The sequence below is a fragment of the Phocoena phocoena genome, chromosome 16 (genome assembly GCF_963924675.1).
Source record: "Phocoena phocoena chromosome 16, mPhoPho1.1, whole genome shotgun sequence".
Classification (NCBI taxonomy): Eukaryota; Metazoa; Chordata; class Mammalia; order Artiodactyla; family Phocoenidae; genus Phocoena; species Phocoena phocoena.
Window position 1 is genome coordinate 31,367,589 of NC_089234.1, and position 16,842 is coordinate 31,384,430.

Genomic DNA, 16,842 nt, shown 5'->3' on the forward strand with positions numbered 1-16,842 from the left:
TTTTCTAGAAAAAGAGTGAAAAAAATACACTAAAACCTGTCTTTTCACGGTCCTCTGTGAGTGCACTAAGAAGCTAAAAGGAAAACAAGATGTTTTCTGATTTTTTTCTACTAAACTTTTAAAAAAGCACTTCTTGCAGATGATAGCATCTTTTAAATCATGTCCTGTATATAATAAAAATTATTAGAGAGGTTTTTAGTGAAATATGTCTGTTTTGGGACTACTCTTTGCTGATCTGGCCACGTGCAGCTGCCTTCCCAGTGCCCCCCACCCCAATCCCAGCCCTAGTGGAGCTCTGCATCCCGCCAATCCATCCTTCCATGCCAATCAGCCATGTCAGGTTGGGGAGTGTTCTCAGTCAACCCTCCCTGCCACTACCAAAAAAAAAAAAATTCTGGGGTACCTTCCGGCCTGGAGGAAATCTCCCCAAGTTCATCTACAATGAACATGTATTGCATACAGCTGCCATTAACAGTCTCACACAAAATAGTTTCACTGCCCTAAAAATCCCATGTTCCCTAAAAATCCTTTCCTCTTCCTGAGCTCCTAACAAACCTCTGATCTTTTTACTGTCTCCGTGGTTTTGCCTTTTCCAGATTCCAGGTGGAATCATACAGTATGTAGCTGTTTCAGATTGGATTCTTTTACTTAGCACATGTTACATTTTAAATCAGAAATCATCAGAAATTAAAAAACTGTACAGCCTGTGTAACCAGCCACTACTTACCTGTGAGTCCAAAAAAGAAAAGAAAAGAAAAATGGTTATCTTTTGCCATTCAAATCATAGTAGACCTAGCCCACTTTTACAGACTTCCTTCCCCTGGGATTCTGAGTGCCCTGGGGCTGCTTGCATGTCCCACATCTCTACTCTGGCTCTTGCTTGTGTCCAGATCCATTCACCAGTCTCTAGGAGCCATTCTCTGGTGCAGAGGTTCTAGGTTCTAGGTTCCATCTGGATTTCTTGGGCCCCTTCCACCTCTTTCCACCAACCCATCCCTTATTTCCCCACAGTCCTAACAGAGTTAATAAGACTTCACTGAAGTTTGAGGAATAACAGAAGGGAAGTATAACACAAAGAATGACACATATTTGCTACTAGTCAAGGCTTCGCTTAGTGTCCTGGACCCTTCCTCAGGTCCTCCCTGCTTTGCTCCCAGCCAGAGACCACTTCAAGTGCCATCTCACCTCTGCATCACGAGAATGAATGCTACTAGAGGTCAACTCAACCTGTAGTCCAGGGACCAGCAACCAGGAGGCCCCAGGAAGACAGGAAGCATCCCAGTACCAGAGCTCAAGACCTGCCGACCACATCCTCATTTTCTTCACTGCCGGTTTCTGGACTGGAGTCTTCGCAGGATGAGTGACAGCAAGGACAGCTCATCCCCCACAGATAGGGCTATGGTTGTGTCTTCATCCCAATGCCACCACATTCCATGCTATTCCGTGTTAGAGCACCATATGAGGAATGGCAAAATCCCAGCCATAGCACTCCGCTCAGGGCAGGTCCAGTTGCTTCTGGATTACTGCACAGAGTCAGGGGCACATCCTTCCTGTAGCCCCTTCATCTCCACTCTGCAGCTTTTACAAACTGTGGCTCAAGAAGAAAGTGTGTGACTACAAGAAAAATAAAAATATACAGGCACAAGGTAGTCTAAATTCCCACAGAGAAAAATCAAGTCCCATAAAGAAGTGACAGTCTGGTAAAGAATACGTCCAAATTAGGTTACCAAACTGACCACTCAGCTTCTCTGTCTGAAACTTTGCACGGGGTTAACAAGGATTTTAATTTTCCTCAAGCAGGTATTTGCTTTACTTGACACAACTAAAAGACCCTCAGTGGGAAAAGGCATGATCCATTACAGTTGAGCCCAAAGGGTGGGCTTCTGAGCAGTAGAGTCAGCATCACCTGGGAACTTGTTAGAAATGCAAATTCTCCAGCCCCACCTAGATGTACCCAATCAGAAACTCCGGGGGTGGAGTGAAACTCTGGGTTTCAAAGGGCCTCCAGGTGATTCCGGTGCAGTTTGGTGTGAGGACCATGAGTCTGTCAGATTCTAAAGTAAGCTGCTTCTTTGAAGGCAAAAAACTGCTGGTAACTTTCAAATGATGATTTTTCCTCTCTCAGGACCTCATGGGATCTAAATTTGTTGAGATCCAGGCTCAGCCAGGGCCACACTACTACAGTGTGTTGTTAAATAAGTTTGTTGATATTAACTCAAAACCTTGAAAAAAATTTTTAAAACAATGACAAAGGAGAGAATATAAAATTCAATTTGGTTTATACAAGGAATAATAAATATAATTATTTATATTACCTTCTCACCATTTTTAAACACCTAAATGCCATACTGCTTAAAAATTGCATATTAATACTGTTTTAAAATGTGTACTGGATAAGCTATGTCCTTCGTTTTATTTTGTTACATACACATGGCTGTCTCTTCACAATTTAAAAAATTAGAACATTGTGATCCTATTATTCATTCTCCCAACCATGGACGGATATCTCAGAAAGGAATAATCAAAGTGCAGCTTTTTTATGCCTTACCTATTTTCACCCACACACAACTTATCACGGTGAAACAACTGATGTTCAGCTTGAGAGCATCCTCTCCTGAAACAGTCCAGTTGCACATTTCTTTGCTATTGCATATCCTTCAAGTTGTGGTAGAGGAAAAACTGTGCTCCAAAATGGAGCAGAAGATACTAGAGGGCAGCAAAAGCTGTGCATCACACAGTGTATGAAGAGTTGACAGAATGAGCTGAGAGCATTACCACATTTTCTTGGTTTGGGGGACACTTATAAGGTAACCTAAGTTTGGCAGCTGTAACTGAGCAGTCTGTGGACATCAGGATTTGTGTGAATGAGATGCAGAGGGAGGAGAAAAATTCAACGATTTACTATAGTTATAGGTTATAATTATTTTAATAATCTATAATTAAAAGTAATTAGGAAATGCCAAGAAGCATCAGCTACCAAGTTGAACAAATGACAAAATTACATCAAACTTTTTTGCAACTATTTGTAACATCTGTTTGTCTACGTCTACAGCAAAGTCACGTATGCAAATCAGCCTCTGGCTCCCTATTACTCTGCCTGTGTCCCACTCTTGACAGACCTCTGATAGGATCCTTCACTCTGGATCATTTTGGCCTTTTACCCCTTTAGTCATTAACTTAGGCTAAAGACTTTCCACTCAGTTACAGTCAGCTTATAACCAGAGGTGCCCTCTGCTCTCCACTTGAAATTATTCAAGTTCTTTCCAATCAATCCATTTCAACCTCTCTCTCAATCTCACTTCCTCTCTACTCCCAGACCTCCTATTTTTCATTTTCACTCATTCCTCTATCTCACAGATTCTCTATAGTTCCTCCAGTAAAGGAGAAAGGGGTTTGCACAGGATGTACGTGAACAAATTCTAGAATACTGTATGGTTCTGAGGTAACTCAAGAGTCCAGTTTGAAGGACCCTCTGTGTGTCTCTGATGGGCCAGCTGGTCCTCTTCTCTCTCACCCATCCTTCTCTCTCTGCCGCTGAGCCTGGTGCTTTGCTGAGCTCTCACACATGCCCAGCCTCCCTAACTAGCGATATAAGATGTGGCCTCATTTCCTTTGTTACCCAAATTATGACTTGCACTGACCTTCCCATATCTGAACTTGGGCCCTTCAGTGGGTCCCCCAGTTATGTAAATGATTTCCCAAGATGCAGTCTTAAGAATGTCCTGAAAGAAGTCTCTCTTCTCTTTCTACTCCACCCTCCAGCCTGTTCTCCCTCTGCACTCCACCACTCTGTGCCAATGGGACACACTCTTCCCCACAGCCCAACCAAGGCCGGGCTGCAGATCCTGACAGGATACTACTGCAGATTCAGGGACAATAAAGAGAATTATCTCGTTGAAAATGGCTACTGATGGTGCTGTGGATGGCTCTTCTCAACGCAGAGGCCCAGACCCAGTCTCAGGTTCAGGGCTACCTCCCCACCCCTCCATTTCCCCACCATTGAAAACCCCTCAGGTTTGTCTCTGCTTTTCAGGTCTCCAGGTCCTCACAGTGATTAGACCTAGAAGGGAAAAGAGCTCCCCCAAATCCCCAGTCTACGTTCCCACTTCTTGTATGACAATCTCCCTTTTCCCAAGGTTGTTGAGAGAGGGAATGTCTATCACTTATGCAATAAATCTCCCGCCATTTCCTTGATGCCCAATGGCCCTCAGGAAACAACTACAGCAGAACATCAGCACAGGAGAGTTAGCCTGAGGTGAACACTTAGTGGAGGACGCAAACAGCCAGGCCAGGCGGAGTTCCTCTGACAAGCTGTCCTCTCATCCTCTCAACTGCTCCATCCCTACACCGAAAAACTTTGCAGCATCTGAGTCATAAATCCATACATAGTCCAAGAGACTAGTTCTCCCAGATTCCAATTCCAATCAATGGGGTTTCCTAGACCTATGCTAAGCCTAATTATGCACCACTCTTCATATTAGCTAACAGAGGGCTTAGCTCCCAAAGTGAGAAAAATCTGCATTTTTTAATGGAAAAAGTCCATTTTCTTCTAGAACAATGGCTATATACAAGTTTACATTTCATTAACTAAAGGGCCCAATGAAACAGTTTTCTCAGAACAAAGGAAAGGCTTGCATGGAAGGTAAATTCAAATATGTTACTCTTTCAAGGCAGAACCATGTGAAATTTTATTTAGATATATTTTAAGTTAGAAAATCATTAGGAAGAAAACAAAACATAGTCCTATACTCTGACCCTTTTTCTAATTTGGAAACTTTTCTAATTACAATTAGCTTTGAAAACCATTTAACAACTTCTTGCATATCCTTCTAAAAAGTTATGTCCATATCAGCACACATGTATGTACGTCTTTTTTTCCCACAAAAAAATATATGCATATTCTGAATTTTCCTTCTTTCTTTTCTTTCTCCTCATCCTCCATTTTCATTTAAATTAATATCTCGAGTATTTTTACATATCAGCAATATAGATGTATTTCTTTAAGGTCTGTGGTATTCCATTTATGGTTTTATCAACGTGTATTTAACTAGTTCCCCTTTAATGATAAATGGGCATTTAGGTAGCTCCCAGGTGTTTTTAGTGGGAAAGGCAGGAAGGATTAGGGTTATTACACATAATTCTGGAGTAAACATGCTGATATGTATAATGTTTGTATAGTTTGTGACTATGTTCATAAGGTAAATTCCTAGCAGTGGAATTTCCAGGTCAAAAGGCATAGTGGTTTTACATTTTGACAGATATTGATTGTAATAACTTATATTCCCAAGGATATCTGTATTCTCATATACTTGTCAACCCTGGGGATTATTATGCTTATTAAGTTTTGCCCATCTGATAGGTAGAACATGATATCTCATTGTTTCCATTTAGATTTCTTTAAATATAAGTGATGTTAAATAACTTTTCATTGGTCTGTTGGCCACTGGTATTTTTTTTCTGTTAGCTCTGCATTCACATCTTTTGCTCACTTTCTTAACACATTTTTAAACTTTTTTTTACTGAGTTGTAAGATTTCTTTGTTAATCAAAACATGTAGTTCTTATTATTATGTGTTGCAAATATTTCTTCCAGCATGGCATTTATCTTTCGATTTTGTGCATATTACTTTTTGTTCTGCAGAAGTTTCAGATGTCTGTGCAATTTTCCAGATTCTACCTAGTAAAGTTAACCAAGAAAAAAAAATCTTGAGGCTGATTTCTGTCTATACTGTGTCCTTCAAGGTAGCTGCATCCTTGCGATGTTGATGCTCCGAGGACAATAAGTGATAAACAGTGAGGCTTATGATAGCTCACATGTCTCCTCAGAACAGACATTCTGTTCTGATCTGAGAATCAGAATTCCTCTTACAGCCTGAGACTGACCCAGACTTCAACGGGTGGGGGCATGGTCCAGTGACCACACTCCTTATAGAATCAGTCACACCTTCCCTCTGCTCAAGTAGAAAATGGTCAACTTAATGAAATACAATATAATTCATGCTGTTTGGGGGTTTATGGTAAGGTTTTTCTCTCTCTCTCTCTCTTTTTTTATACTCAAGAAGGAGAGAAGACTTTTTAAAAAATCAACCTAGTTGTTAATATTTTATGTTTAATTTCATTTCTTACAGGCAGCTTCAAAAAATGGTCCATGATATGAAGAACAATGAAGGTGGAATAATGAACAAGATCAAAAAGTAAGTTAGATGCCATAGCACTATGTGAGCACTTATTTATGTAAATAACATCTTATGTCAGCCTGCACTAAGTGGAAGAACACAAAACTTCCTTGTTACCCGAGTGATGAGTTGCAACCTCTTTAGCATGTGACACTTTCTTACTCATGGCTAGAGTCGTGGTGGTCAGACCCACATTCAGGAAACATGGTGAATGAGTGGGTGGTACTCAGGCACCTTGCTTTTCTCTCTCACTGCTGGAAAGCTGAGCTATGCCACGCAAGGTGCCTGGCAAACATCAAAAGAGGACTTTATAGAAGCAGGACAATCAGCTTCTCTGACCACTTAGCTAAGGGTCACTAGGACACACTTGGAAAAGTCCAAAAGAGAAGTTGCAAGAACACAACCTGACTTCTTTAGGATGCCATAACTGTTTCCATATTTTGATTTCTGCTTTTTCAATTATGGCCTTAAAATGGTGTTTTCAATTGGCACTTGGAGAGGGCAAGTTAGAATTCCAAACCTTCCTGCACACACAGACACACACACAAGCCCCTAAGGTTCTTTTTGTTGCTTTTTAGAGAATAGAAATTGTACATTGTACATACCAGCATTTGCTACTCAAAATCTAAGTCAAGAGGAAAGGGGAAATGGTATTCTGTTAAGATTTTGTTTAAGGCTTTTTTGTTTTTGTTTTTATGAAAGTAATACAGATTCACCAGGAAAAAAAAAATCAAAGAGTTCAAAATTGTACAAAGTCAAAATCTCTCACTTTCTCCTATCCCCACCCTAACCCACTCCCCAGAGATGGACACAGCATGAGTGAATTTGGTTTATATGTCTATATGTGTATGCGTACACACTCACATACACACATTGACATAGATAGAGTACATACATATTCATCATGAGTGGCATCATACCACATACACATTCTACCAACTTGCTTTGTTGGTTTTAATTAATGCTAAATCATGGACATCTTTCTTTGTTCGTATGTAAAAATAACGATATACCTTTTTTTTAAAGTTTATTTATTTATTTATTTTTGGCTGCTTTAGGTCTTCATGCTGCGCACGGGCTTTCTCTAGTTATGGCGAGTGGGGCTACTCTTCGTTGTGGTGGATGGGCTTCTCATTGCGGTGGCTTCTCTTGTTGCGGAGCACGGGCTCTAGGCACGTGGGCTTCAGTAGTTGTGGCTCGCGGGCTCAGGAGCTGTGGCTCATGGGGTCTAGAGCGCAGGCTCAGAAGTTGTGTCGCATGGGCTTAGTTTGCTCCGCAGTATGTGGGATCTTCCTGGACCAGAGCTTGAACCCTGCGTTGGCAGGCAGATTCTCAACCGCTGTGCCAGCAGGGAAGCCCACCATATACCTTTTAAACAGATAATTAATAGTCTACTATAAATGTATTATAATTCATTTAACCAGCTACATATTGATAGACAGTTTTTAAAGTGGGAGTAGGAGTTTAAACATACATTTTGGGGGCCAATTTGATAATATCTATCAAAATTTTGTGGCCATTTCTTTTAGTTTACCTGTCACAAATAATACTTCAATAAATATCCTTTGCAGACTTTGAATGTACCAGAAAGCTAAATTCCTGAACTGAAATTTCTAGTTTCTGGGTAGAAGGATTTGTGCCCTTGAAATTTTGCTTGATATTGCCAAATTGTTGTCCAAAAATTTTGTACCACCAATAGTGGATAAAAGTTCATTTCCTCATGCCTTCAGAACAGAGTATCTTTTTTTTTTTTTTGGTCTTTGCTAAACTTAAGAGTAAGAAATCTGGGACTTCCCTAGCGGAGCAGTGGTTAAGAATCTGCCTGCCAATGCAGGGGAAACGAGTTCGAGCCCTGGTCTGGGAAGATCCCACATGCCGCAGAGCAACTAAGCCCGTGCGCCACAACTACTGAGCCTGTGCCCTAGAGCCTGCGTGCTGCAGCTACTGAAGCCCGTGTGTTGTAATTACTGAAGCCTGCGCGCCTAGAGTCTGTGTTTTGCAACCACCACAATGAGAAGCCTGCATACAGCAAAGAAGAGTAGCCCCCATTCGCCACAACTAGAGAAAGCCCACACGCAGCAATGAAGACCCAATGCAGCCAAAAAATAAAAAAATTTTTAAAAAAAGAGTAAGAAATCACTTTTTGTGGTGTTTTTAGGCTATAAAATGTAAACGAGTTTCAATATGTATAACTGATCACCATAAAATAGTTAAAATGGTCTTCTGCTTGTGGGGCAGTGGTCACCTCATACAGGAGAAGAATTTGTCTTTATGTTCTGTCCTATGATGGGGAGAGGTGTGTGATTATTTTCATTTCTTATTTCTGATATATATAGAATCTCATTGAAATGAGAGAACCCTGCTAGTCATTGTTTCAATTACTAGCAATTCTAGATTAATTATCCCACAGTTGCCAATTTTACAATACACCAATTCTTTCAATAATATGAAGTCTTTGTATAAAATGTCTCTTTATTCCATGGCCAGTCATACTTAACAGAAGCCATGGAGCACAAATTTTTCCATATAATTTCTACTTCATTCTGCCCATTATCCCTAAATGCACTTTTACTTGACAAACCATGTTTTCTTCTCAGCTTGGGAAATATGGCTGCCACAGTCATTACCCTGGGTGAAGTCAGTGGCCCTTTGGGTCTAAGTGCCCCGAAGTTAAGCTCTCACTCGTAACCAAGCAACAGGTGCCACCTTGAAAGGAGGAAGCACAGTTGAGCACACTGGTTTCCTAACAGAAGAGCAGAACAGAGTTGTCACTGGTTCATGGCCAAACGAGAAAATAATGACCTTGAAGTGTTGGGGGCTGGCATGTAGCTGCCGGCTGCTCAGTGAGGCCCAAACCACACCTCTTATTCCTGGTCGGTGTTCAGTGAACAACGGTAATCTCTTGAATCTGTCCTTTATTCTGAGATGATGACCTTCACACATTTGGGGGTATTAAAATACCCTTTCTTTTCTTTTTTGAAAGGAAGGCAATAACAGGTAATAGTTGGTTTGTGTTTTTTGAAATCTTAATGTTCCATGAACAGATCTCGCACCAGATACACTTTTATTTTTGTTTTTCTTCCCTTCATCACCTTGGACAATCTCTCTCTGGACCTCATCATAGATCTAATGACAATGTCTTCCCAGCTCGCCCTGCTGGCTTGCTGAGAATTAAATGAAATAACAAACAGGAGAGCCTTTGGTGAAACAAAAAGCAGAATTTCTAGGCAAATATAAATATTGTCAGTTTTGCAGCATTGCAGTTCTGGTTTATAAGGCTTGTTTTTTGTAATCAAACGTGATTTTCTGTACCGCTTTTTTTCCCCAAAAATGAAATATGTTTTGTATGTAATGGTTACCTTATACACTGCTTATATAAAGAGATGTGATATTTTAGTATATGAAGGCTACTGAGTTTTATATAGGTTTATTTATATATATTTTAAATTTCACTAAGCAAATCATTCTTAAATAAAATGGGTAACTATTATTAAAAATAATTTACTATAAACCTTACACATTTCAAATAATGAAAGAGAAAGTGTTGTCAGAACTTGTAAAAAGCCTAAAAACTGGGATACATTTTTGAAATGTAATTTTAGTTTTCTCCTTTTAATGACTGGGGAAGCATTGTGCATATTCAGAACATTTTATATGTGCATAAAGATAGCAGTTTTGAGAGTGCTTGAAACAGTTCAACTTCTAATCTAAATATCACAATCCCCAACCTGGAGACACTCACTGCTCACTTATTTGGCATTTTTTCAATAGTACAAAAATAATTTCAGTCCCACCTACAGCTAAACTGTTGATTATAGCTAATTTTTTACTATTATTTAAAGCGTTTATTAAATTATTTGTTAAAATAGACTTCATCTTCTCTTCCCTTCCTATCAACCAATCAACATTTACCTTCCTTGAACCTCTGAGCTCAGCGCTTACATGTATTCTGGCCTCTCGGAGCCCTTTCACCTCCCAACTTCACTTTTGTCGAGTCACAGCCACACCGGGGAGATGGGGAGAGGTGGGAAACCGCTGACTAATGGCTTCACTAGGTTTACAGTACGTTTAGTCTTTCAATGTGATGAGTCCAAAAGAAGCTATTATTCTACTAGTTATCTATCCATTATCTCTAAACATGCTTATATCATGGACCTTGACAACAGTTGTCCTACTCACTGACCAGTTGTCTAATTTGCTATTTACAGGCTGAAAGTCAAAGCACCTCCAAGTGTTCCGCGAAGGGACTATGCCTCAGGTAAGAGTATTTCTAAGATACTTGAACTCTTGACTAATCTAACGTTCACAGTTACTTCTTGAAAAGTGAACACTGTTCTCCTCATTTGAAAACAAAAGGAGCCCATCCTAATTTTTTTTTTTTTTTTTTTTTTTTATGCGTTACGCGGGCCTCTCACTGTTGTGGCCTCTCCCGTTGCGGAGGACAGGCTCCGGACGCGCAGGCTCAGCGGCCATGGCTCACGGGCCCAGCCGCTCCGCGGCATGTGGGATCCTCCCAGACCGGGGCACGAACCCGCGTCCCCTGCATCGGCAGGCGGACTCTCAACCACTGCGCCACCAGGGAAGCCCCATCCTAATTTTAAGAATGACCAAATCTATTAGGCATTTGATCGTAGTGGGGAGATACTAATCCTTCAATCCATCCATCCATGCATCCATACATACATACATCCATACGTCCACTCACCTATATATCAAATATGTACTAAGCAACTTCCATGTGCCAGGCACATACAAGGTTTTAGTAGAAATACAGTGAAAATAAAATAGACATAATCTCCATATTCCCAGAATTTATAGTCTAGAAGGGAAGATAAATGATATTAAAAGCAATTACAATTCAGCGTGATGGGGAAGCACAAAGTTCTATGGAAGTACATAGCAACAGTACCTAATCTAATCTGAGGTGGAGAATGTGCAGGAAGTGGGGAATGGAAGGCTTCCTAGACAAAGAATTGTTAAAATAGATATTTGAGGGTCAGTGAGGTGGGGGGAAGGGGTGTGGAATAAATTACTGAGAGCACATCAGTGGAATAAATTACTGAGAGCACATCAGTGCTCTCCAAGTTTTAGCCCTGCAGCCCCATTCCACCTAAGATCAACTTTGTCAGGGAAGAGGAGTTAGTCTTGAGATTGGTAGTGTTTATGGCAGCAGTAAGCTAAGTAAACTATCCACCACACTTTCCTTTTCTAGAACAGATGCATTGGGAGGATAAGTCTAAAATCTCTTTCTACTGGCTTAAATATAAAGATGTCCTGGATATGGACAGATCTATACAGCCCTCAGTGAAAACCACAAGGCTACAGACACTGATGAAGACTCTTCCTCTATAGGGCAACAGCTAAAACCAAATCACAACCTTAAAGGATGATTACTATTTTTTTTTTTCTGGCACTGATCAAGATAGCATTAAATCAGGTAGTTGAGTTCCCCTTGGGCACTGATGAAATCTTATCACATTCAGAAATGCTGACCAGCATACCAAGTCTGGTGACTGACCCATTGGTCACTTTCCAGAACTCACTAGGTCACACAGTATTTATTGACCTCACATTGCCAATCAGTCAGTAAGCCTAGACAGTTGATTAGGGGATTCCTTTGCAATTTGGAGCTAAAGAATAAACACCCCATCCTGACTTTTAAAATCTACCTAATTTGTCTATGGCCATACCACCCTGAGCACACCCAATCTTGTCTAAAATCTACTTAATCAAAAGCAAATGAGGGAATTCCCTGGCGGAGGGCCCGGGTTCAATCCCTGGTTGGGGAACTAATACCCCACAAGCCGAGCAGTGCAGCCAAAAAAAAAAAAAAGAAAAGTTAAAGAGAACAAATACATTTTCCCTCCAAGTTCTAAAAAAGAAAAGAAATCAAAGCAGCCTGAACCTGTTAGGTACCCAAAGGTCTGATCAGAAAATATGGAATCATGGAGTCTCAGGTTTTAAAGGGACCCCAGAGGTCATATAATCTAACATCCAATCCAATGCTTAAAGATACCCACCCCCCATGCACCACACACAAGGCCCACTTTCCACTTGGACACCTCCTGTGATGACCTCCCAAGCCTGTCTGGTCCAGTCACGGAGAGACAACCCTGGAGTGATGAAGATGCGATCCATTTCCTGTGGCTTCCTAAGTCTCTCCGGGTGGCCACACAGTGCAAGTTTTTAAATATTAAAAAAAGGGGAAACAGAGTTGTTCTGTGAAACTTCAAGGATAGAATTAAGAAGTGAGGTCCTTCGAACGGCTTCTTCTCTAGAATAAACATCTCCAGGTGCTTCAGCCATACCACACAGTCTTTGATTCACTCAACAAATATTACACGAGTGTCCTGTTTGACACTCACTGTGCTAGATATATAATAAGGAACAAAATATAGTCTTCAACCTTAAAGTGCCTAATGACTAGTGGGGAGTCACATAATAAATCAGAACATAAACGGGTAAATACAAATTACCAAACATGGTAACTGCTGTGAAGGAACATGGCAGATGCAGTGATAGGGAATCAGTATGGGGTAAGGGAAAAATGTAAGCAGTCAGGGAAGGTCTCTCTGAGACGGTGACATTCAATTTGAATCCTGGGGAATTAGGAGGAACGTTTGTCACTTTGTAGATGACCCAGCAGCACTGGAGATGCTGGATACAAACATTAGGTGCTCAGAGGCAATTCGATCTATCTGACTTCAGGATGGATGTCTGGCCTCCTCATACTCAACTGTCTCCTTGCTCATGCCCTCACCCAGGCCCCTTCTTTTCCTCTACTTTTTACTTGGGCAGAAGACAGGGAGCATTCATGATTTATTCACCCTTTGGCCTAACCCACACACACTGGAGATCATCCTTGATTCCTCCTCTTCCTTCAACCTCTACAAAAAAAATTAATCTCTAAAACTTATTAATTCTCTCTTTTAAGTGTCTCTCAAATATTTTTGCCCCTCTCTATGTACATGGCTACAGCTCAGACCCTGGTCATCTCTTGCTTGTCCTAGAACAAAAGCCTCTAAGTAGTCTCCTGAATTCCTAATTCCACGGGGTCCTCTCAACCTCCACCAGAGAACTGTTCTGAAATACCTTTGCTTAAATATTTTCACGGCTCTACTTCATCAACAAGAAGAACTGCAAACTACCGAGCCTGCATACAAGGTCCTTCAATGCCTAGCCACTAAATGGCTGTGTAACTTTGGACAACTCACTCTTTTCTCCTTTTCTAGATCACGCAGGGCTGAACCAGAAGACCTGTTAGGTTCCCACCAAAGCAAATACTCAACACTCTGGCAGAAACACAAGTCCTGGGAGCCCAGGGCCCACTGATGAAGCAAGTCTCTCCTAACCTTCCCTGGCTTTAGAACTTTGCCTCTTCCAATCTCCTTGATGCTCAGAAGTTCCCTTTCTTGACTTCAGACACCTGCTCTCTTCCCTGAAACCCCCCAAATAGTCTTGATATCAATACATTTGTAGTTAATCTCTCTTGGAACACAGAAACCTGGCCCAGTCAGGTCTTCTAAATCTTTGCTACTCAAAGTGTAATTCCTAGCCTGGCAGCAACAGCATCACCTGGGATATGTTAGAAATGCAAAATCTCCACTCCACCCTAAAACTACTGGATCAGAATTTGCATTTTAAGAAGAACTCCAGAGGATTTGAATGTATATTAAATTTGACAAACCCTGCTATAAACCACCAACTCTGTCCTTATTGATTCTCCTGAACTGAAAGACAAATCTGTTGAAGTTCCAGAATCTCTAAAATTCATCCTATTGTTTCACCAGACCTATACGGCCTTGCTTAATCTCCCTGCTCTTACACTCAATCCCTGGAAAAGGTCCTTTTGGCAAAACCACCCTCATCACCTGCAGTTAGTACCCCTTTTGCCAATCCCTGCCCCCCCAACTCATGTCCCAGGAGCATTTCCAGCTACTTTGCCTGAGCCTTGGGGTCGCTGCGCAGCTGCAAGCCTGGGGCCTCAGAAACCAACCCTGACAGTTCCTCCTGAACCTATAGCATCTTCAAGGATCTTGGAGGCCCCAGTGCTTGGAGACCTTAGCCCACCAGACCTCCTGAGCCCAGGAAGCCTATCAAGTGCTCCCTGGAGGTCTGTGCAGATTTGATCCACCCAAGGCTTCTGAAACAGCCCCACCTGTTTCAGCTGGATGCTGGAATTATGTCCTCTTTCCAGTTCCGGAAGCAAATGGCTTCCCAAACCCTTTAAGCCAAGTTGGAGAGTGTGTTGACCTTGGTGATGCTGACCTTCAGAGAGCAGAGGATAGAAAGAGCCAGCGCCCCCCAGAGGTCAGCAAAAGAGTAACCACAGTCCCTCTAGTGGAGTGTGTAAGGACAAAGCTTGAACTATACAAAGAAGGGAAGCCTGGACCTCCTACAGATGCAGGTCAGGCCAGTGTGAAGCCTGTTGCTTTCACTTCAGACCTCACAACCCTACTTGGTCTCTGAGGAGGGAACATTGCTCACAGGGAGCTCACGGTCCACTGAGCAAACTGTTTTACTCCTGTGCAGCTGGCATTGTTGTGGGAAAGGAAGATATCCAAAACATATTGGTGTTTACTCTGTCCTGGGCATTATGCTAAGCTCTTTACAGACATTAGCTCATTTAATCTCCCATTAGCACATTATATAGAAATGACTATCTCAGTTTCACAAATGAGGAAAATGTGTTTCAGGAACATTAAGTAACCTGTCCAAGGTTACAGCAGCCACTAAAAAGAAGACCCACCCCAGGCTTCCATTTTTCCTCCCTTTGACCCAAGCTGGGATGGCTACACTTTTCTGGGGCATTTCTTATTTACTATTCTGAAAGCCCCAGAGCCTCTGACATTAACACCTGCTTGTTGAACTTTCAGAGTTGAACAGCCTCCTCTATCTTTCAGTCTAAGGTCTGGCTGGAGAGGGAGGGTGGGGAGGGGAGATCAGTCGTGGTGCCCCCAGAGTCTTCTGGGGTCACTGCAGAAGCCCCACTCGTCACTCTGCAAGCCCCTGAGAGGTCAGAACTGAACAAGGCCTCTCTCCTTGTACCCTAGGGCCCTGACAGCCAGGGGCTGTTGTCGTGTCCCCAGGAGGTCCACCTTCTCCTCCCACCACTGATAACGTTCAGGGAAGAGATCGGAGCAATGATAAAGCTGGGAGACCTCAAGGCAAAGAAAGATTGTTAGACAGGGATTGCTGGGTAAATGCCCACCATAGAAGCAGAGCTTTCTGTTTCTCCTTGGTTTTATCTGAATGCTCAGTGGAGGGCCAGGTGGTTCACATGAGATTTCAGCTGCAGGAGCCAACACAGCCTGACCTCCAATCCAGCCCCCGTACTCACCAGCCATGTGCCTCAGACACATTTGCCTTAGCCCCAGTTTCCTCGATTGTAAAACAGAGATAATAATGGCACCTACCACATAGTACTGCTTTGAGGATAAATGAAGAAATACACTTATAACACTTCCCCTAGCACCCAGCACATAGGAGGTATTCAATGATGGAATCTATTATTATTTTCCTCATTGTCACCCATTCAACACATTTATCAGTTTATGCTTTTATTAATGCAGAATTACAAATGCAAAGGGGGATTCAGGGACCATCCACCAGGCCTTCTAGCCATGGCTGCTCAGTGGGGTGGGAGGGAAGATGGGATGCTTTATGGTACAGTCATCAGAGCCACTCTGCCATCTGAACCTGTGTCTCATTGAGTGAATTGTATTTAGACTCTAAGGTCAGTTTATGTGATGGGATTGACGCTAAGCTTCTCATACTCTAAACGTGTTTTGGTGGGAAAGGGGTCTGATAGTCTCCTTGACTGTCATCATCCAGACCTATTTTATTCTTCAAGATCATAAGCTACTTAAGACCTGTCACATCCATTTTTATACACCCTGTGGAGCCTAAGACAGTGCCTGCACCCTGGAGCCCAAGGACAATGAGGCAGCATGACGCTGGGGTTCAGAGCATGCACTTGGAAGTCAATCAACTTCCAGGGCTCAACCCTTGGTTTTAACATTTACTATATGACCTTCGGCAAATGATCTATTTTCTCTAGCCCTCAGTTTCCTCATAAGATTTTTGAGAGAGGTAAGTGAGTACAAAGCTCTGATAATATTGCCTGGCATGGAGTAAAGCACCAGAAAAAAAATTTTTTTATAAGAAAGTCAACATTTGAGCCACAGAGAATCATAGAAGTTACTCTTTGAGCCACAGAGAATCATAGAAGTTACTCTCTTTTAGAGATCTGGAATTTTATTTTATAGATCTGGAAAATTGAGGCCGAGAGATGTTAGATATTCTTGCCTACTCTCCAACTAGTTAGAAACAGATCCTGGATGAGAATTTAGGTCTCTCTGACTCCCTGTCCAGTGCTCTTCCTATTACACCATCCACATATTGACTCAAAGAAATCCTTGGAAGCAGCACAGTATGGATTGCTACTCCCAGGTCCCAAAAATGTCCCTTGACAAAGACATATAAGGGTCAGATGCACCATTTCTCTGCCCCAGTGAGACTTTTCTTAACACATTGAGAACTGACTTTATTTTATTTTATATTATTTTTTTCAAAATTCTTTTTCTTATTAGTCAACCATTTTACATACATCAGTGTATACATGTCAATCCCAATCTCCCAATTCATTACACCACCACACCACCCCC

At 41.8% G+C, this 16,842-nt stretch overlaps 1 protein-coding gene across 1 annotated transcript in view; it reads left to right on the plus strand.

Moving 5' to 3' along the window:
• Positions 1-16,842, plus strand: part of BLNK (B cell linker) — a 75,479-nt gene that overhangs the window by 16,671 nt on the left and 41,966 nt on the right. Inside the window, exons 2-3 of the mRNA XM_065893971.1 lie at positions 6,128-6,193; positions 10,384-10,433. Coding sequence (XP_065750043.1) covers positions 6,128-6,193; positions 10,384-10,433 — 116 coding nt within the window. The remainder of the gene's footprint in view (positions 1-6,127; positions 6,194-10,383; positions 10,434-16,842) is intronic.